Source organism: Saccoglossus kowalevskii, chromosome 2, assembly GCF_978046115.1.
Source record: "Saccoglossus kowalevskii chromosome 2, keSacKowa6.1, whole genome shotgun sequence".
NCBI lineage: Eukaryota > Metazoa > Hemichordata > Enteropneusta > Harrimaniidae > Saccoglossus > Saccoglossus kowalevskii.
Genome location: NC_140642.1, coordinates 27601245 through 27623179, shown reverse-complemented (window position 1 = coordinate 27623179; position 21935 = coordinate 27601245). Strand labels below are relative to the sequence as shown.

The 21935-nt window shown below is 33.1% G+C and overlaps 1 protein-coding gene across 1 annotated transcript; it reads left to right on the top strand.

Moving 5' to 3' along the window:
* Positions 1-2746: 2746 nt before the first annotated feature.
* LOC102801922 (calmodulin-lysine N-methyltransferase-like) lies at positions 2747-20003 on the top strand. Its single transcript, XM_006813082.3, has 11 exons — positions 2747-2891; positions 4149-4324; positions 11604-11665; positions 11796-11856; positions 12115-12169; positions 13484-13547; positions 14315-14375; positions 14611-14685; positions 15717-15780; positions 16370-16498; positions 17813-20003. The coding sequence occupies exons 1-11, from the start codon at positions 2802-2804 to the stop codon at positions 17930-17932; spliced, it is 957 nt and encodes a 318-aa protein (XP_006813145.2). The 5' UTR covers positions 2747-2801; the 3' UTR covers positions 17933-20003.
* Positions 20004-21935: the final 1932 nt, after the last annotated feature.

Genomic DNA, 21935 nt, shown 5'->3' with positions numbered 1-21935 from the left:
TAGCAAAGCTGTATTTTAGATATTGTGCCAGAGGAATTGTTAAGTTATTATTTGACATTATTTTCATGAATTTATTTTCAGGTGTAAGATTTGTAAAGTCAGGAATAATCTTTTCAGCTTCATTGTATAAAATGACCCTTTCTTTACTATATACATTGAATACAAAATGTTTTTCAACAAATATTTAAAAAAAAGTAGGATTTCACAATAAAGGGTGGTGGTCGTCACCCCGTGTCCTGTACGGGACGTATCATACTCATGGGATGGTGAGCAGACCCCCCCCCCCCCATGCAACATTTCCTGCCGCCGCCTCCGTCTGTGGTCTGACCCGGTGCTTCACATATTTTGACCAACCTTCCGGGAGCCTAATTGGCAGACGGGTAAATGAGCGCAAGATGATTGGCATAAACCGAGTTTTTAATAATATTCCTGCTAACCTTAGCTGATTGAACTTGAAATCGCCTACTAAGATCATTCTCTTGAACTACAAACAGCCTTCATTGGGAGAATGGTACGGACACCATTTGAAACATGAAATGATTGCCTTCCCATATATTACGTAAAATAACTGTTCCCTGTATCAAAAAATAATAATGCGAACTACAAATGAAGGAAGTTTCTTGAACAAATCTCAGTGTTTAACCCTGTCGAATACCTTAGTAGCGTCTATAAAACACTGGGGAATCATGCCGTTTATACAATGATCATACCAATATTCACATATTGTGCAGAAATTTTGACATAATGTGACATAATAAAAAATAAAAACTTATTGATGCACTTATTGTCACCAATGGAAAACATGCACTTAACATTTTGCAAGTTCATAATGAAGGTAAACTGCAGGACCACAAACCTTGCCTGCTTATTATAATTGGGGCGATACCCCCTAATAACTACATGTATCAGACAGATGTTTAAATATTGGTTGAGATTGCGTAATATGCCTGAAAACAGCCTCATAAATGAAGCATACAGATTGGCAATCAATATGGATAACTCAGACAGCCAAAATTGGGTCAGTTGTATTAAAACAATTCTCAAAGACCTTATAATGGAACATGAGTGGGAAAATGGAAAGATTAGTAAGAACAAATACCTATATAATAAATAATATTACTACAGCACTTGAAAAGAACTTAAAAATAAACAGTAGGGATTCTCTAAACAATGACAATAAAGGCATTTAACCACAGAAATAAACTACGTACTTATGGAAAATTAAAAACTGAATTTGGACTTGAAAATTATCTGTTGACAGTAAATAACCCACTACTAACACAGATCATCAATGACCAAACTAAAATTAAGCGCACATGTTTTACAAATTGAAATGGGCAGATACCATAAAATTAACATTATCGAAAGAAGCTGTCCTGTATGCAATACAAATGATATTGAAGATGAAGAGCACTTTCTGTTAAATGTCAGTTGTACAAACGTGAAAGACAGATCCTTCTCAACACAATTAGACAGTGTTCTGAGGGCAACACTGATACAAGCTTTATCAACATACTATGCACAAAGAATATTGTCATGCAAAAATGTCTAGCAAAATATATATACGAATGTTTCAACCTAAGAGAAAGCAAATTACAAAAAAACAGCTGCCTCGCAGATATCTAAATAAGTAATCCTAACATTTACTTCATTAATTTGCATTTCTAACGCACTTTCGGGCAAGTTTGTTTTTTTAGTTTTGGTTAGTTTAGTTTTTTTTATACTAGTGTATCTTCTTCTTTTTATTCTGAATGTTTCTGACATGGAATGACAACCATGCTTTATTGTACTTAGATCTATGTCCATTTTTAGGATATGACTTCAATAAAGACTATAATTTATATATTATTATACAAATCCTATAAATTTTATTACGAAAATGGACATATCCGTCAGTAGAATGGTTATACTTTTAAATCTAAACTGAACATTAGTTGTTTCAATATATCTCTCGACAAAAGACACAACTCAAATATCTTAGAAATAACTGAGGCAATTGCCACAACTAAAGTCGGAGTTGAGATAATCAAATGTTTATACAATTTTCGACCATTTCGACGACGGATGACAAATTCATATTTTTAATGAGTCAAGACGTGGCTGTTTTTTTCTATAAATATAAATGATTTTTAAATCCTTGGTAATTTCACGGACGTACGACCATGCCATGTTGATACGAGAATCATGATTGAACTAGTTCCGTCATGTATTTTTTTGTTATACCCATATATTAATTTTAGGCAATAGTGTGTATATATAAGAACTTGTGGCAACCGTATTTGTTGAAATATTTTCTGAATATAGACTGAAGTCATTTTGACGCAATATCGGATGTTCTTAACGCTTGTTAGTAAACAGTAAATCTGAATGTTTGTCGGAAATATGTATATATTTAAATATTTGAGGACAATTTTAAAGATTGTTAACGGCGGCAACATACAGATTGATTGGCGGCAATATTGACAGGTCGTACGCGACTGACGACACACTTCAGTCATCCCGGTTCCAGCGTGATAATGTTGGTTCCAACTTCAGATTCAACCCCGATTGGTTACACATAATAAACAAAAAACATCATACTTCGTTTGATCACATAAACTAAAGCATGCATGCGATACACCGCTAGAACGTTATATATACAGTTTGTGTTATTTTAGTTATTTATGAGAGTGATTGCTTGTTTGTTCGTTCGTTATTCGGGATCTCTTCCGTGTGACTTGAATCTGAAACTACTCACATATACGCGCATCGGGGAACGAATTGACAGCAACAGCAACAGTCTGATGATTAAGTGGTGAAGGATGGCCTCTGGAAGGAAAACCTGTCAAAGCTTGTCTCCGAGACGTATGGTGATGAGTGCTGCAAGACAGCGCTGGAGGCTGCTTGGTCAGGTAAAGCAGATATACAAAATGAACTGCGTTTCATTTGCCTGCATGAAACGTCTATTGTTTGATCGACGGGTCTGTAGACATTTTTGAAATTTGTCGTTTGACCTCTTAAACATTCAAAATTTCACAAAATAATACATTTCACGAAGTAACCATCCTCAAAGATCAAGATTACACCAAATTTTTTCACAAAACTGCAGCCGCTTTGGACTACTAAGTACCTTCCCTATGCGGGAAAATGCAAAATTCCCGTTTCCATAGTTACCCCCTTTTTTCTATAGAACTGAAACTTCAATCTGTATCAAGACAAGAAAAGTTAGGTTCGAAGAAAACCACTGTTTTACTTCTATGTCCTTCCTCAAAAAGCGTACTTGATCACTGTTTTAAATATTTGTTTCTCTGCTCTGTGTTTTCTTCAACAATAATTATGCTTTTGAGGTATTTTGTAATAAGTGTTGAATAAATCATTATTATAATACATATCACCATACATGTAACATAATGTCACCATAAGTTACAGCGTGCCGTAATTTTGTGGTATTTTACAGGGTATTTTCATTCTACCATGTTAGGAAATATGAATTCCAAATATGGAATGATTACACGCATAAGTGTCCTCTAATAATAAAAACAAACATTGCTGCCACCAGGGTTTGACCAGACTCCCCACAAAGAAGTTCTTTGATTCTGTTCTAAACTTTTTTGATTTCGACATTCCCATGATGTTTTCTTGGAAGGAAAAGATGTATAATATAATAAGGTTATTATGAGAATATCTCAAAGTGTGCACTCACAGTACGCCGTCGCATCAACCTTCACTGCGCAGTGGTCGATATTCCCACTGTACTGTCTTCGAGCATACTTTGAGGTATCCTCGTAATATCCTTGTATTATCATCATACTTCAAAGAATCCAAAGAATACACTTTCCTATTTTCCAATAATCATCTAAGATGTCATACTTTCTAATTGTTTCTTACATTGAGTTTACCCATTGAGAGTGAATAATGCAATTTCAAGATATTACTAGGCTGTTTCCATTTTTCCTACATGTTTTATACGAAGATCTGACTGTCATTTTTGTTAATGAAAACTGAGATTGGCTGTGCCTTCCTAATTTCTGCTGAGTTTGTTTCTGACTGGTTAATTTATAAACGTGTTTTACACAATTTCAAATTAAATTTTTTACTGCATACAATGAGCCTCATTTAGTTTAATGCATTATCTTGTAAAATACTTAATAAACATTTTTACCTGCCAGGTACTTGCTAGAAAACGAGAGAGTCGACCATTTCGATCTGAAAAACACTGTGCTTCAACAAGAAAATTTATTTCATTTGGGCTACTATCAACCACACACCTTGATACAGATGATGAGTTTAATTCGTGGTACAGATATACATGTCAAGATGTAACAGAATTCAGTGTTGATATCAGGTACAGTCTCATTTATTAAATATCACATACATAACACTCTTTGGGCAAAAATTATTTTTATGTATATAGCATTTGCTTTTTCTTCTTCGTTCTTTTATTTTTTTTTGTATACTTGTTCAACTGTTTCATGGAATGTGCTCATATTTTAAGGTATTGGAATGGATATTATTTGCAAAATTGGCATAAAAACATGTGATCATACAACTACTTAGAAAATGTCTACGTTTGGGACATAAAGTGAAGAAATAGTATGTTGTTATAAGATGGGTAATTCTTATTGTCATGAATTATTAGGAGATTCTGGGCATACTATTTATTTTTCATGAAATAATATCTTTTATTTCCTATGGTTAGAGAAATTTTTTAACCCAGTTTTTCCCTCGAACCATGATTTGTACCAGGTAAAAACATTCAAAAGACTATGGCATGTATCCAAATCTATAATTAAATAACACAATATTGTGATATAATTTTCACCCTATTTAATATGTCAAAATATCCTTGAATAAACTTAACATGCTACCGGTATTCTGGTTCATAGTGAATAGAAACTATGCAGCAATTGCTCTTATTTTGTTTTGCTTTAGAGGTTTGAAATTGTTGGTTTAACATCTAAATACTATCCCAGTGAAGTCTGACTCACACGGTTACATGTAGCTATTTATACTAGTTTTGATGCCCATATAGGCATCAACCAGTGTCAGATTGTTTATTGTAAATTAAGGTTGGTACAAGCATTGTGGTATAGGGCAGTGATAGTTAAAACTAGAATCTGAACCATTTGGTTACCATGGAAATTGATCAGTAGTACAACATTCTTTGGAATGAATGGATTAAGCATGTTTTATTGTGGATTGGATATAATTCAATGTAACATACACATAGTAGTGATGTCCCAAGACAGCTGTGAATGTATGGTATTTACTGCTTGTACTAGAGACATGTATGCTGACACTATTGGTGACAGCACAGTATATTAACTTGTCAAAGTTTATATTGACACAGTAGGTCAATTTGTTTCATATCTCAAAAGGGATATGTCAATATGTGTTAATATCAAAGATGGAAAAGCTGACTGTATCAACATGTATATTTAACATCATCTTGAAATATACCAGTCTGATAAGTTATATCTTATTTCCAAATTGAGTTTCTGATGGATGAATGTATGAAACAGATTTTTAATTATTAGTTTTTATTTTTGATCATTTGTTTCGTGATCTGATTCAATATGGCCAATGACAGCCATTGTCCTGCCAAAATTGCAAAAAAATCACACATTTTCACTATTCCAGACTGAATCTGTATGAACAGATTCTGTTCAAATTTTGTACCGGATTCTGCCGTAAATTCGCCCTGTTCGTTTGGCCGATTTTTTGGCAGTTTTTAAAGTTTTTTTTTTTTAATATCTTGGCGTCATTTTTTTTGGACATTTCAATCTTCACTGACACCTAAAATAGAGTCTATTTAAGTTTTTATTCAAGAGTATGCTTATTGTGACTAGTGTGAATGAGTGAGCTTCATTTCGACAATGAGCTGTTATCACTGTGAACAATGTTAAATTATTCTTCTAATGCTCAGTTCATCTTTTGAAAACAATTATTGCTTTGATACTACATATATATGTACTACATGTGGACCTCTCTCAGATTTGTTCATTTTGTAATGATATCTTTAATTCTCTAATTTTGGTGAATATTTTTGTCATTTTTGGTAAAAAGTGATATTTTTGAATTCTTGTTGAAAACAGCAAGTCCCATTGCTTTGATACTATACATATTGTTCATTTTCTAATGATATCTTCTGTTCTTTAATTGAAATGTGCATATTTAACAGAAGAGCTATCTCAGCTGACAGGCTGCTTGTTGAGATTAATACTTTCTTTTTTCTTCATTACACATAAATTTATTTTTTATTTTGTTGACCTTTGACCATTTGACAGCCATTTTTATCCAATAAAACTCAAATCCCATAATTTCAACATGTCATCAACTATTTTATAGGCATGCTATGGCTGATTTTATTTGGATTCACTGTAGCAAAGAATGCTGTCATCAAATACCTTTAAAAATACCGTGGGTAAAGCGAGGAAAATGTCCTGTTGAGAGTTGCTTTTTACTTTCATTATTGAGTGAAATGTGTTTTTTCATTTAAATACTCATGCCTGTCCGATCAGTGTGCAGTGTGTACTAATCAATGTTTTCTTCTCTAAATACATTGCATTATTGACTTTTTCAATGATATAATGAAATGACCAACTGTCGGATTATCAACTAGTGATCGACAACAGCAAGCATGTAACTTTTGAGATAAGCAGCTGCCATGTATTGGTCAGAATGCTGTTGAATGATGCGCATAGAATTGTTTTTACTCTGTATGCATGCAAATCATCAAAGTAGTGTGTCAAACCTATTAGAGACATGTATATAAAAAAAGGTGGTGGGGGGGTAGATTTGTATTGGTAATTAAACATCCCTGCAGAACATGAAATTAATATGAAAATAAAAAGAATTTTTTATTATTTTTGTTTTATTTTTGCAAGTTCTTAAACTAACATTTAAAATGAACATTAAAAAGTACAATATTTAAATGAATCCTGCCCAAAATTATTTTTCAATATTCCTCCTTCTTTTCTCTGACTCCCTAATTTGCTAGTCCATGTTTGGACATATCAGTAGTCCATATGTAGGGAACTATTTATATGAAGCCTGTTTGCGGTCAAGCATTGGTCGATCTTTTTCTAACAAGTTACCTAATGATCCAAGCAAAAATAGCCAACTAGCAGCAATTTGAAACACAAAATTTGCTCTATTCTGATACTGTTTGAAGCTGAGATGAGTGAGACAACTGGTGGCCATTTTTTTAGCTCCGCTGTCGACGAAGTCGAGCGGAGCGTATGGTATTACTGATTGTCCGTCGTTCAGCTTTACATTTTCAACTTCTTCTTAAAAACCACAAACTGTATAGCTGTGAAACTTTCTAGGAAGGTACCTTGGGTGGTTCTCTATCAGATTGTTCATTTCGTGTGGATATGTTCAATTGTGATATTTATAGCGAATATTTTTGTCATTTTTGGTCAAAAATGCTATTTTCGACTTCTTTAAAACTACTAGCCAAAATGCTTTGACTCTTGGTATGTAGGTACCTTGGGTGGTTCTCTCTCTGATTTGTTCATTTCGTTTGGATATGTTCAATTGTCTTAATTATAGCTAATATTTTTGTAATTTTTGGTCAAAAATGCTATTTTCGACTTCTTGAAAACCGCTAGCCCAAATGCTTTGATACATGGTATGTAGGTACTTTGGGTGGACCTCTTTCAGATTTGTTAATTTCTCTAATTTTGATGAATATTTTTGTCATTTTTGCTAGTCTGATTGCTTTGATATTGTATATGTAGGTACATCAGGTGGACCTCTGTCAGATTGTTGATTTTGTGACAAATCTTCAATTCTCTAATTTTGATGAATATTTTTGTCATTTTTGGTCAAAAATGTTATTTTCAACTTCTTCTTGAAAACTGCTAATCTGATTTCTTTGTAACTTTAACTTGTAACTAGGTACCTTGGGTAAATCTCTGTCAGATTTGGTAATTTTGTAACCATATCTTGAATTCTCTATTTTTAGCAAATAGGTTTGTCATTTTTGGCTCAAAAATGATATTATCGACTTCAAAATTGTTATCCAGATTTGTTCACTTCCTGTCAACATCTTCAATTCCATATTTTTAGCAAATATTTTCGTCATTTTTCATCAAAAACATATTTTTGACTTGTCTTTCAAAACCAGTAGTCCAAATTCTTTGATACTTGTACATATGCAGCTTGGGTAGACCTCTATTAGATTTGTTCATTTCGTAAAGATATCTTCAATTCTCTACTTTTAGTGAAATATTCCCTGCAACAAAATCAAGAAAGTTGGTGTCTTGCGATATTAAAGCAGCTAGCATTAAGTTTAAATTGCTTCTTTATAGTCATTGCTTTCAGAGCGGAGCTATATCAGCCCACAGGCTGCTAGTTTTATATCCAATCATTTCTTTGCAGTTGCTAAAGATATGATATATTGAAAGATGCAATGTTGACATGTGCCTGCAACTTGTTTTGCGATCCAATCCAATTTATAGCTGTATGGGAAAATGGTTAAACTTTTCATTTCAAAAACTCTTTCTCTGAAATGGCTTGAATGATTTTGATGATTCTACATAGTAAATTTTGGTTACATTGTTTAGCATTTCAACCAAATATGTTTGGCCTATTACAGTACATTGCTATTGATCACATCATATAGAGCCAAAAGTACACCAACACTTCTGGATTATTACTAGAGATGGACTTCAGCATTAAATACAGAACTGGAACTGTGCAAAACCTACTGGTTCCATGCTATTTTTTTTAATTACATTGACTTGACATTATTTCTTCTCCCCTTTTGTGTCCTAAAAGGCAAATCATGTGTCTTTTACTTGTTAGTGAATATTTTTATCATTTTGGGTGAAAGTGCTGTTTTAAGATATGGAGCACAAGCCAGATTGCTTTGATGTTTATTTTATATATCTTGGTTGACTTTTATTAGATTTGTTTAATTCTCCTTATTTTAAGGGTGATAAGAAAAAAACATATTCACCTCAGTCACAGTAGTTAATGCCAATGAAAAACAAGATGTACATGGATCAAAACTAAGCAAATATACTTAATGATTGTGACTTTAATGTTTTGTGCTGAGAATAAATTATTATAAGATTTTATTATGCTTGTTTGAATGCCCTTAATAGCATAGCACTGAATAAATACGGTGTTGAATTCTGGCATTAATAATTATTAATTAATTAGTAACCAAACAATATGTTGATAAATACAATCAATCCAAGATGCATGTAGTTGAATGTCAGCCATTTTTTTGGGGGACAAAAATCAAGAATTTTTGTCTTTTTTTTTTGCACATTTCTGCTTGTATCTCAAATTTAGGCTGTCTAATTTGGTTGAAACTTGGTTCGCAGATAATTGGGTTCTAGCATATATATATACAATGTATATATATATATAATGATCGGCCTGTACAGAGATGATGGCTTAGCCGCTGTAGACAACACACCCAAAGAAACTGAAAGAATAAAAAAAGCCATCTGTCGTATTTTCAAACTACACGGTCTGAAAGTCACAATCGAAGCTAATAAAAATATTGTCAACTTCCTGGACGTCACATTCAACCTCACTGACAGCTCTTACAATCCATATATTAAACCCAACAGCCACCCACTATACGTACATAGAGAGAGCAACCACCCACCCTCCATCACAAAGAATATACCGGCAGGAATCAACAAACGATTGTCATATCTTTCATCAGACGAAAAACACTTTGATCTAGCCGCGCCACCTTACCAGACAGCTCTAAATCAAAGTGGATATGATTATCACCTCAAATTCGAACCCCCCACGGAAAGAAGAAGAACAAACAGACCTCGTAACAACATCCTCTGGTTTAACCCTCCCTTCAGTAAAATTATCACTAACAGCGTCGGGAGAAGATTCCTCACCCTGGTTGATAAGTGTTTCCAACAGGGAAACAAACTCAGGAAAATTTTCAGCCGTAACACCATCAAATTGAGCTACAGTTGTACGAATAACCATGGAGGTAGAAAAGATCTCTTTTCTACCTCCATGGAATAACGTGAAGCAAATAATCTGCAATCAAAACAAACAACAGCTTACAGCGGCCAACACCAATACACCCAGTACCGAGATCAACAGATTATGTAACTGCCGTAAGAAATCTGAATGCCCCTTAGACGGAAATTGTTTACAATCGGCCTTGGTTTACCAAGCTAATATCAGACGGCAAGACAACAACAAGTGTGAAACATATGTGGGACTAACAGGAAATGAATTTAAAACCCGGTACAGAAACCACACAGCATCGCTACGCAACCAATCATTGAGAAACGCAACAGAGCTCAGTAAATACGCTTGGTCATTAAAAGACAATAACATCGATTACGACATCAAATGGAGAGTGTTATCGCGTGCTGCACCATACAATACTTCAAGCAAACGTTGCAACTTATGTATTAGAGAGAAATATATTATAATTTTCCAACCACATTACTGTAGTTTAAATAAAAGAAATGAGCTTTTTTCTTCCTGTAGACACAGAGCCAAATCGTTGCTATGCAACAACTAGTTTTAATATCGTAAACACACTCCATTGTTATGCAAATCTGTAGCGCTTATAACGTAGTCTGTTTCGGTGGTTTATTTAATAAAGTCTTAACTCCTGATGAGTGAGGTACTCCATGTACCTTACGAAACAGTACTGTAGAGTGAACTTTACTCATGTAGTCGTGTCTTAATTTCTCTGTCCACGTATGTATATATATATATATATATATATATATATATATATATATATAATTTTTTAATTAGTATGAGTTATCCGCTATTTTGATTTTCCAGCAAGGAATTATGGGGAAAATATGATATCACAACATCTGTTGTAGAAAATGATTATATCCATAACTTTATCATTCATAATTTTCAGATGTGAATATCACTGTATATTATTATAATAATGGATATCAGAATGCTGCAAAGACACAACAAGTATGAAAAAAATGATTATTTTGTGATCATTGAAAATCAAATGACACTGTTTTGTCCCTTTTTTGTGTTTATAAAAGCTATATAACTTTCATAAGCTACTCTAATTGATAAATTGTATAAAATATACAAAAAATTGAGCATTTGGTAGAAAAATGCAAAAATGTATATTTTCAGTTCACTTGCCATGACAACCATTTCATATGTATGGTAGGCACCATTACATGTATATTACCATGTTCTAAACTTTCAACCAATTTAAAATCCTACTTTAGTAGTTATAGATGAAATCATTTAATCAGTTTTTCAAAACAGGTGATCATGTTATAATATACTGCCCTCTGTCTACATTGTACATTAATCATCAAATATTAAAAATCCAATTGCTATATGTAAGACCCACTAAATCAAATCCACATGGACATTAAAGTACCAATATAACTTATTATTTAACTGGCAAATTCTTGAACTTAAAACCCAGTTAATAGTGAAAAATAGTGAAATTATATACATGTACTAGTGAAAATAAATTTAACATGATATACTGCCCTCTGTCAACATGGTACATTTAATAGAGCTGCTAAAAGTTCATTACATGCAAGTCTTGATTGAAAACAAATCACCAATATATTCTAATTTACTTTCACCTTCATCTCATGAAAATTGATCTTTTATTGTATTTGCAGGCAATTGACTGGTCCCATGGGAATTGAAGAACTTATTGGGTTTAATAACACTGGAAATGTATGTGAGTATATAAACCATGATAATAATGAAACCACCCATGGTTTTTATCCGAGGTATTGATAAGAACAGCAAACTCGTTATAAGGCAGTAAATTGATCATGTGAATTGACTTGTGTAATTATTGTTTGCAGGTGTGTGGCCATCAGAAGAAGTATTAACTTATCATTGTCTTAAACATAAAAACTCTTTCAGGTAGAAAGATTTCTTTCAACTATATTTTAAAATTCAGTTCTAGTACTTCCATCCCCACTTGGCTTATTATTACAATAACAAAGAGTACACCAAACTTGGGTGCACAATGGGAAAATGCTCATTATCTTCACATTGTACTTTATTTTTGATAAAGTATAACATTAATTAAAGATTAATGAAATCTATAGATTAATAAGTATGTGTATATATTTAATAATATGACATCTGTAGATATGACTTATATGTTTTTTGTCATAGGAATAAAACTGTGTGCGAATTAGGTGGTGGTATGACATGTCTTGCTGGCATTTCGGTAAGTCACCGCAAATTCCCCTTCTTTATTATCTCTGCTGGTGCTGTGCATATAGTGACTGTCTGTCATCATTCTTCACGAATTTTTCATTTTTGACCGACTAGCAATTATTTATTTTATAAAATCATCATTTCAACATATTGACCATAAAATCATCATTTCAACTTATCATTGACCATAAAATCGTCGTTTCAACATATCATTGACCATGAAATCATCATTTCAACTTATATCATTGACCATAAAATCATCATTTCAACATATCATTGACCATGAAATCATCATTTCAACTTATATCATTGACCATAAAATCATCATTTCAACATATCATTGACCATAAAATCATCATTTCAACATATCATTGACCATAAAATCATCATTTCAACATATCATTGACCATAAAATCGTCGTTTCAACATATCATTGACCATGAAATCATCATTTCAACTTATTTCATTGACCATAAAATCATCATTTCAACTTGTATCATTGACCATAAAAACATTTCAACATATCATTGACCATAAAATCATCATTTCAACATATCATTGACCATAAAATCATCATTTCAACATATCATTGACCATAAAATCATCATTTCAACATATCATTGACCATAAAATCGTCATTTCAACATATCATTGACCATAAAATCATCATTTTAACATATCATTGACCATAAAATCATCATTTCAACATATCATTGACCATAAAAACATTTCAACATATCATTGACCATAAAATCGTCATTTCAACATATCATTGACCATAAAATCATCATTTTAACATATCATTGACCATAAAATCATCATTTCAACTTATATTATTGACCATAAAATCATTTCAACATATCATTGACCATAAAGCATCATTTCAACATATCATTGACCATAAAATCATCATTTCAACATATCATTGACCATAAAATCATCATTTCAACTTATATTATTGACCATAAAATCATCATTTCAACATAACATTGACCATAAAAACATCATTTCAACATATCATTGACCATAAAATCGTCATTTCAACATATCATTGACCATAAAATCATCATTTTAACTTATCATTGACCATAAAAACATCATTTCAACATATCATTGACCATAAAATTATCATTTATCATTGACCATTTCTGATATATTAATTTGCAAATTCTGTTTTATTGTTTTCAAGGTTCTAATTACATCTAACCAACTGTTTGATTTTTCTATTGTACTCAACACATTTCACACAATGACATTCTACCTCCTTCTGTCCATCTACTACCATTAAACAATATACCAATCATTATTCTATGTTCGTTGACAGATTGCTGCTTTTTGTGAAGCCAAAGAAGTGCTGCTAACAGATGGAAATGAAATATCTGTCAAAAGTATCCTTGTACCATGCATAACCTATATCTTGTGAAACCTGGTTGTTTCACATAGTACTACAATCTACATATTGATATCTCTAAGAAACAAATCATGAGTCAAATACACTTTTCTAATAATGATCACAGACTGGACCAGACCAGTCATACTAGCTACTGGCTGAATCGGACCAGTCTATCTTGTCACAGGCTGAATCAGACCAGTCATACTAGCTACTGGCTGAATCGGACCAGTCTATCTTGTCACAGGCTGAATCAGACCAGTCATACTAGCTACTGGCTGAATCAGACCAGTTTAACTGGTCACAGGCTGGATCAGGCAAATCGTACTGGCTATCGGCTGAATCAGATCATTCTAACTGGTCACAGGCTGGATCAGACCATTTATACTGGCTACTGGCTGAAACGGACCAGTCTAACTTGTCACTGCCTGGATTAGACCAGTCTAACTGGTCACTATCTGTATCAGACCAGTCTAACTGGTCACAGGCTAGAGCAGACTGCTCTAACTGGTCACTGGCTGAATCAGACCATTCTAACTGGTCACAGGCTGGATCAGACCATTCTAACTCGTCACAGGCTGGATCAGACCAGTCATACTGGCTACTGGCTGAATCAGACCAGTCGACTGGCCACTGGCTGGATCAGACAAGTCAACTGCCCACTGGCTGGATCGAACCAGGCATGACAAATTTCATAATTGTAATTATTTGTAGTGTAATTGTGTAGATTATTCTGGACATCTTCCTTTAATTCTGCTCAATTAGATGTACACCCAATTATTAAAAGAAACCACAGTACTTTTGGATCAACTAAAGTAACAACAAGGTAACGTTTCTATTTAGTCTTACAGATTCATTATGTCTTCATATTGTGCATCAAACTGTTATTTATGTAGAAACGCCAGTATCATTATATCCATGATAGTTCACTAATAGTGATAGAATTCCCTGGTGGTTATGTCTATATTATTAACACATTAAGGTTTTCTAGTGATAGAGACCACACTGGTTATCATACATTTTATTAACACAGCAATATGTTTCATTATATTTTTTATCAGAGTTATAAAATGGGACAAAGATAATAAATATGGTGACATTGCGGGCTATTTTGATCATATAATATGTGCTGATTGGTAAGTTAATTTAGTTGGGCTTTCTTTTTATGTTTGGGAATATATGGTCCACTGAATATGCGATAGGACTTTCAAAAACTATTGCTTAGCTTTAGAGCTTTAGATCATTGAGTCGCAAAATTTCAATGAAACTTGGTACCAAGTCCTTAGACTTGATTAGTTTTTAGATATAATAATATCTAGATTAGTTTTTAGATATAATAATAATGTATAATAATAGTTATCATGTATGATTATTCTGAAGCACCCTTTGATGAAATTAAATACACTTTGTACATAGTGGTTTTTAAGCAAGATTTATTAATACTTTGTGTGGATATGTATGCACAATAATTGACATGTCCTTTACAATCCTGTTTGTTGCAGTTATATCTTAAGAAGCTTTGTTTTTCGACCCCAATTTGGACAAAGTCCGAAATCAGGGACTATTAATTTGGGTTCCATCTTTTCATCTATCCAGAGCCATTTTTACCAGTCACATTTAAACATACTATAATGGTGCCTTACATATGAATGTTTCCTATTTGATCAAATATGGCTGACTGGTGACCATTTTGGTCCTCAAATTTGATAAATTCTGGTTACTTAAATGTGTTGAAACAATTTCTCAGAGATGAACAGAGAAATTCATTCAACTATGCATGTGCACCTCATATGTTTGAACCAAAAGTTCTTGTCCATCAAAATCAAGCATTTCTGCCAATTCCAAACCCGAGTCTCAGTTGTGCATAAACAGATTTTGTACAAACTTGAAACATTCATTGTACATAATTCTATTCTGATGTACATCATTTTGTTTTTCTGTTCAAATTAAAAGTGGTTGAGTGACATACATTTTATATTAACTCAAAGTCCTATCCCTGACATGCCTTGATTGATTGCAGTAAAACTAAATACGATTTTAATTATGGTATTAAACACACATACACATTAATTTGTTTTAAAGTTCTGATTCAAAATGGCTGAAACGTATTAGAATTATGCATATAAATAAGGTTACTTTGACCATATGAAATTGCTATTTTTTTCAGTTTATTTTTTGAACAGTTTCAAGAAGATTTACTTCATGTGATTTATACATTATTAAAACCAGAGGTAAGTTAAATATCCTAAAATCTTTTTATCAATCACATATAGAAATTTGAATTCTACACTGGAATATGTGCCAATATGTGCTACAATTGATACGATATGACTAGTTGGTAAACTACTGTAAAAGCATGTGACTAATTTTATAGCTGTAATAGCTGTATGACTAGCTGGTAAACTAATAGTTAGTCCTAGATCAGGCACAGTTCAAAAACAAAGACTTTTAGATTGCCCTGTTTGTATGCATCCATCTATCCATCCAGTCTCTGTGCTTGTGTGTATGTGTGTGTGTGTGTGTGTGTCCATCACAGACATGCTTTGACCAATGTGCAAATGTCACTTGTATGCACATGTATTCGTTTGACAATCCAGTTCAATAGGTGCAATTTTACTATTAAAAATTCATTAAAATCATTTCTGCCAATGTTGAAACTGGATCGCAATTTAGCATTGTGTAACTGACTAAACATTGATCTTTAGTTTCTGTTTGTGATTCACTGCATGCATATAAATGCTGTAATAACTGACTTAATATCAGTGTATGTTTTCATATATTTTTGTTTCACTACTTTTTATGCATTACTTGTGAAACCAGGGATTGGTAACAGTATTTGCTCCATGTAGAGGCAACACATTGGAGCAGTTTTGTGAAATGGCTATCGATGGCTTTGTTGTGGAAAGAACTGATAATTATGACCAAACCGTGTGGGAGAAACATTTGCAGGTAAAAACATAAACATAACATATTAGTCTAAGAACATTTTCACTGAAAATATATAACAAAAATAATTTACTGTATTAAGATAAATCACAGTTGCGAGTCAAAGTGTATTTTGGATTTAAACTATCACATGAACTTCACCAAATCTACATTATAGACAACAGTTCATATCAGAGAATTAAAGTTGAGAGTATGGTAAACCAAATTATAATCAAAATGACAATTATTTATCCAATTTAAAATCAGGCAAATTGCACACTAAAAGTTAACTAGACTGTAGACAGCACTTGGAGGACTTGCCCGACCTGTGGTATATATTATTTTAATATTCATATCAAAACTATATTCACCTCTGCCTTCACATTAAAATGCAAGTATTAGGATCACAAGGGACATGTGTGGCAAGTTTGAAGGCAATTGCTATTTTTTCTCTTGCAATTGTATTGTAAACATATACACACACACATACATACTGTAAACTTTAACCTTTTAACGACAAAAATCTAAAATGATCTTGTCTGTCATTTGCGTGTCAGATTTAAGTTGGTTTCTATTGGATCTTTATTGTGAACAGACATACACATTATATATTTTGACCCCTGATCAAAAGGGCTCTGATACATAATGCATACTAGTTGTAGTACTAGTATATCTGCGGTTGGTATTTTGGACATTTGACTATTTTCATCATCAGAGGCTGTATAATGCAATCACCTTTCTCTCTACATTTGTCCTTACCTGGTTATACCATAATTTTCCCTGTATTGCTACTTCCACCATGGCACAGTTGGAGGCGTGACCTGTTCAGAATTTGTCAACAACCAATCATAAGGCTGGTTACGAACTACATCGAGGTTACGACTCGGTTAGCCTTGTTCAACTGGTTCGTAACCAGTCTTGTGATTGGTTTTCGTCTCCAACTCTGCCGTGCGTTCGGGCCAACCATTCATAAATGGAGTCAATTTGTGTAGTTTTCTTGATTTATTCTGCAGATATAGATAAAATATAGGTAAAGCTTTGGCGAAATTTGAAAGAGCAACTAATATTCTTCAACCTGGTATTTTTTATAGATTTTATTTTTCATTCTGTTCGTCTGTTTTTTCCCAGTTTAAAAAATATGTACAGTTGATTATAGTTCCTGTCCTGTGCTATTTTCACTGAAGGAATGATTTAGCGAAAATAAAATCCAGCGAATATACTTTTTTTTCTTATATTTTACATTCAACTCATCAAAAATCAGTGAAAATAAATTCCATACAAAACACCCAAAAAGTATTTCACAGTAATATGTCGGTGATTTTTAATTTCTAATTACAGGCTAAAGAAAAGGAACATGATATATACATTGAAGATAGACACTATCCAGTGATGATTATACTTCGTAAATTGAAAGTAACACCACATAGATTACATGTACAAGCTGCTAATCAGGGATGAATTGTGACCAAAATATAACATTGTATTAATAAGCAAGCATTGTATATTGCCTTTGAATTCATTTACAACATATTTTTACTTGTAAGATATTGATGCAGTCTGTACAGCCGGGTATTAAGTAATATTGTTTACATTCACTATATTGGCTTCAATATGGACATATATAGGGTATGCAATTCTCAAGATAGTTTACACTAAACGAACAGTTGTACAATATTTTTAAACTTCAAATATTATATAGTATGTATAAATGTGTTGTTTGAGACATTTTTGGTATTTAGAAAGGTAATGAGAGTAGGCTGAATTTTATTTTCTGGAGTGTACTTGGAAAGTTACTGTCTTTCCACGTGTATGTTTATAACACTAGCCATTATTTTATTCAGAGTAGGTGTTCATTTTGACCGACAACTGCCTAGTTTCTACATCACTGGTACTATCCAATTGAATACCTGTCACTGCTGCCATATGTGCACAGATAAGTGTTACCTGCATGTGTTCTTTTAATGTCTGTGTTACTAAATTTAACAAACAATGTGGACCACTCATGGAATTAAACAGCCTTTACGGACAAAGCAATTACATGATAATAATTCCCTGTTGTAGATAATTTTATATTGTATTAAAATTAGACTGTTAAAATGTTGCAGGTAAGCTAAAATTCATGTTACAGTTTGACAGAATTATGCAAAATTCTAGGACCAATATTTTTTAGTCTCTTTCTGACCAAATGGAGGTAATAGTAATAATACCTCCATGGTCTGACATAGTTCAAAATTATGTTTCGGCTTCTGTTTGTCCATCAGTCATGTTCATTTGTTTTTCGTTTTGTTGACCTTTGATTAAAAATTAGACGTGTCATCACATGCCTTGGCCAATTTCATTCAAACTTGTTATTGACATCGTTTGTGTCGCAATTTGGTTCAAAATGGTGACCATGTTTTGTTTTTTTACAAATCTTCTACCCATTTCTCAGATGCATTTTCACAGATTTTGTTTATAATTGGGTCAAAGGAATGACATAATAGGTTACATGATCTTCTCAGGTATCTTGGGATTTTGATACAATTTAACTGACTGGTCCAAAAAATATTCAAACTTAGTATGAACATCAGACATGATGCAGTTGCACGTTGGGTTTGGTTTGTTTTGTGGTTTGGTTCAAAATGGCTTTTTGATGGCCATGTTGGTTTCATTTTTATATATCTATTTCTCGTGCGTGATTTGACAAATAAAGTTCATAATAGTTACAAAACAAGACATAATAGTATACACATGCATGTTGATTTTGTTGATTTTCATGAACTTTTTTTTGGCGGCCTTTTTAGTACCAAAAAAACAAAATTTTTCAGGCATTTTGTTTTAACTTGGTATGAACATTCCACATGATTACTAAAGCACGTTTTTGTTCAAAGTAGGTATGCAATGACATAATTGTATTCATATGCACATTTGTTTCAGCATGTGATAAACAGTTTTTCGGGAGTGTCCGATCCAGTTTTATTCAAAATTAGTACTCGCACATATTTCAGAAAGGCTCAATGTGATGGTGTGAACATTTTTTCGCTTTGTTTCAATGTCAATGTAGGTAATATTTGAATGATGCACTGCTTTCACTGGACTGGACTGGACTGGGCTATTTCCATATGAAAAAATCTTTTTTGTGGTACAATAAAACTAAACATCCACTTTTAATTTATTCATGATCTCTAAGGCCATGTATTTCTTTTTCAAAGACTATGATTGTGAAATTTATATCTTGTTATGAATATATTTTCTATATGTATATTATTAGATATAAAATAAAAGTATGATGTTGTGCTTTCCTTGAAAGTTCTCATTTTACTAAGATAGAAATGTCATTTTTACAGTGGAGTTTATGTACACTAAAAATATAAATCACTATTGAAGAATTGTACATTGCTCTTAAGCAAGAAAATGTGCTTGATATAAATGAACGATACTTGTCCAGGTAAGAAAAGTGCAGTAAGGCAAATACAGCAAATGTGACGAAATTTTTCTTTGCTATGCAGATAATTGTTGAAAATTTAATAAAGTCAAATACAAATACAAATATAGCTATAGACTTGCATAACACAAACGTGCAACGCCAAAAGACGCCACAAATAAAACTATATAAAAGTACTCCATTTTCGTAAAGTACGCAAAAGAAACAATCACTAATGTATACGATATTTATTAAATACTCATCAGCGCGAAAACCGTGACGTAATTCCAGAGACGGACACTTTCTTGAGGTCGAATGAGGACAAAATTACTTTGCTAAATTTTGTCAATGTATTAGAACTTCCCTCGGAAAGTGGAACACCTGAAACGCCAGGAAATGGTCGTCACGGTCTGCTACTATTAGTATTTTGCTATGGTATTTACTGTTGTCTATTTTCCCTGCATCTTACTTGCGACATTTATTTGAGAATTTCTCCCCCAAAAAAATTTCAGCAGTATACGCATGCATCTGAAGTAGACTGCGCTTTACCGGCGTATCGAACAAGTTATCGGGAATGCCTTCATTTCTCCGGTGACGTCACATTGTCCTCGTTCGACCTGCAGAAGATGGCTGCCACGGGAGTTTCGTTCGAAGCACTAAAATCCCAGGGAAAAAAATATCAAACTAATGTTTTTTTGTCACGGTTTGAGTTTTCGTGAGAGTTTAATAAACATATTATCGAGTCACGTTAGCTTCGATGGTGTAATGCAAGAAAATATTCTGCGGCGGGGGGGGGGGGGGGGGTCCTGCTCACCGTCCTTTGCGCCCCGTAGGCGTAACGGGTCGTGCACTGTTTTGTCTGCTTTTATTTTCGGTGCAATTTGGCGTCGCACGCCTGTGTTACGCAAGTCTATAGCTTTTTTGTTTCGGTAACAATCCTAATATCTGAAAATAACAAATTTAATGACATCAAATTCATCAGAAATTACTGTGACTAAAATACTATTACAAAGAATAAAGACCGACACAAGAAGATCTATGGACCTACAGCTAATCACTACTCAAGCCACAGGGAGCCCAGGAACTATGATCAACTGTACGCAGTCCCTATGAGGGGGGGGGTTATCGGCTGGTAACTCGTGTAAGAAATAGACAAGGGATGAAGGCTCCAGCGAGCTCATATTTTTTAAACTGGAAAAAACAGACGAACAGAATGAAAAAATTAAATCTATAAAAAAATACCAGGTTGAAGAATATTAGTTGCTCTTTCACGTTTCACCAAAGCCTTACCTATATTTTACTTATATCTGCAGAATAAATCAAGAAAACTACACAAATTGACTCCATTTTTGAATAGTTAACGGTTGGCCCGAACGCACGGCACAGTTGAAGGCGAAGAACCAATCATATGATATATTTTTATTAGACGCATAAAATCCTTAGGAAAGGATAAAAAGGGTCTTACAGAAAGAAATTTAAAAAAAAAAACTACAATCTAAAAAAGAAAACAAAAAATAAAAACATTTCTAAAAAAAAAAAAAAAAAAAAAAGTCAAAAACAAAAAAATACAATTTGCAGCCAATGGTGAATACAGAATATAGAATGAACACAGAATGTGGCCTAATACACTGATAGTTGTTGCTGTTTTGTTCCATAGCTGTTTTTTAAGAAGACAGCTAAGGCTGGTGCTAGAGTATGGTTTGCCATAATCAAAATGAATTTATTCTGACTATTTTCTTTATCAAAATTTGGAATTTTATTTTGTGCAGTCAGGAATAATTTGTCCCTATGGTGACTGTAAGCTGGACATTTCATTACAAAATGTTGCTCATCCTCAACTATATTTTGGCTGCACATATCACATGTTCTTTTATCCAGCCGCACATTATTATGTCTGCCTTTCTCAATTTTAAGGTCATGGTTGCTTGTCCTGAATTTTGCAATTAACCTTCTAAGACCATGGTTCTGCATATTAATTAGGTAATTTTCAATTTTTAAATCTTGTTTGAAAAGTCTGTATGTTCTTAGTTTGTTTTTAGCCAAGGTTAGTTTTCTATT

Coding starts and splice junctions, on each gene's coding strand:
- LOC102801922 (XM_006813082.3), top strand. CDS start 2,802: ATGGCCTCTGGAAGGAAAACCTGTCAAAGCTTGTCTCCGAGACGTATG. Junction 4,325..11,603: donor GAATTCAGTGTTGATATCAG/GTACAGTCTCAT, acceptor TTGTATTTGCAG/GCAATTGACTGGTCCCATGG. Junction 12,170..13,483: donor CATGTCTTGCTGGCATTTCG/GTAAGTCACCGC, acceptor GTTCGTTGACAG/ATTGCTGCTTTTTGTGAAGC.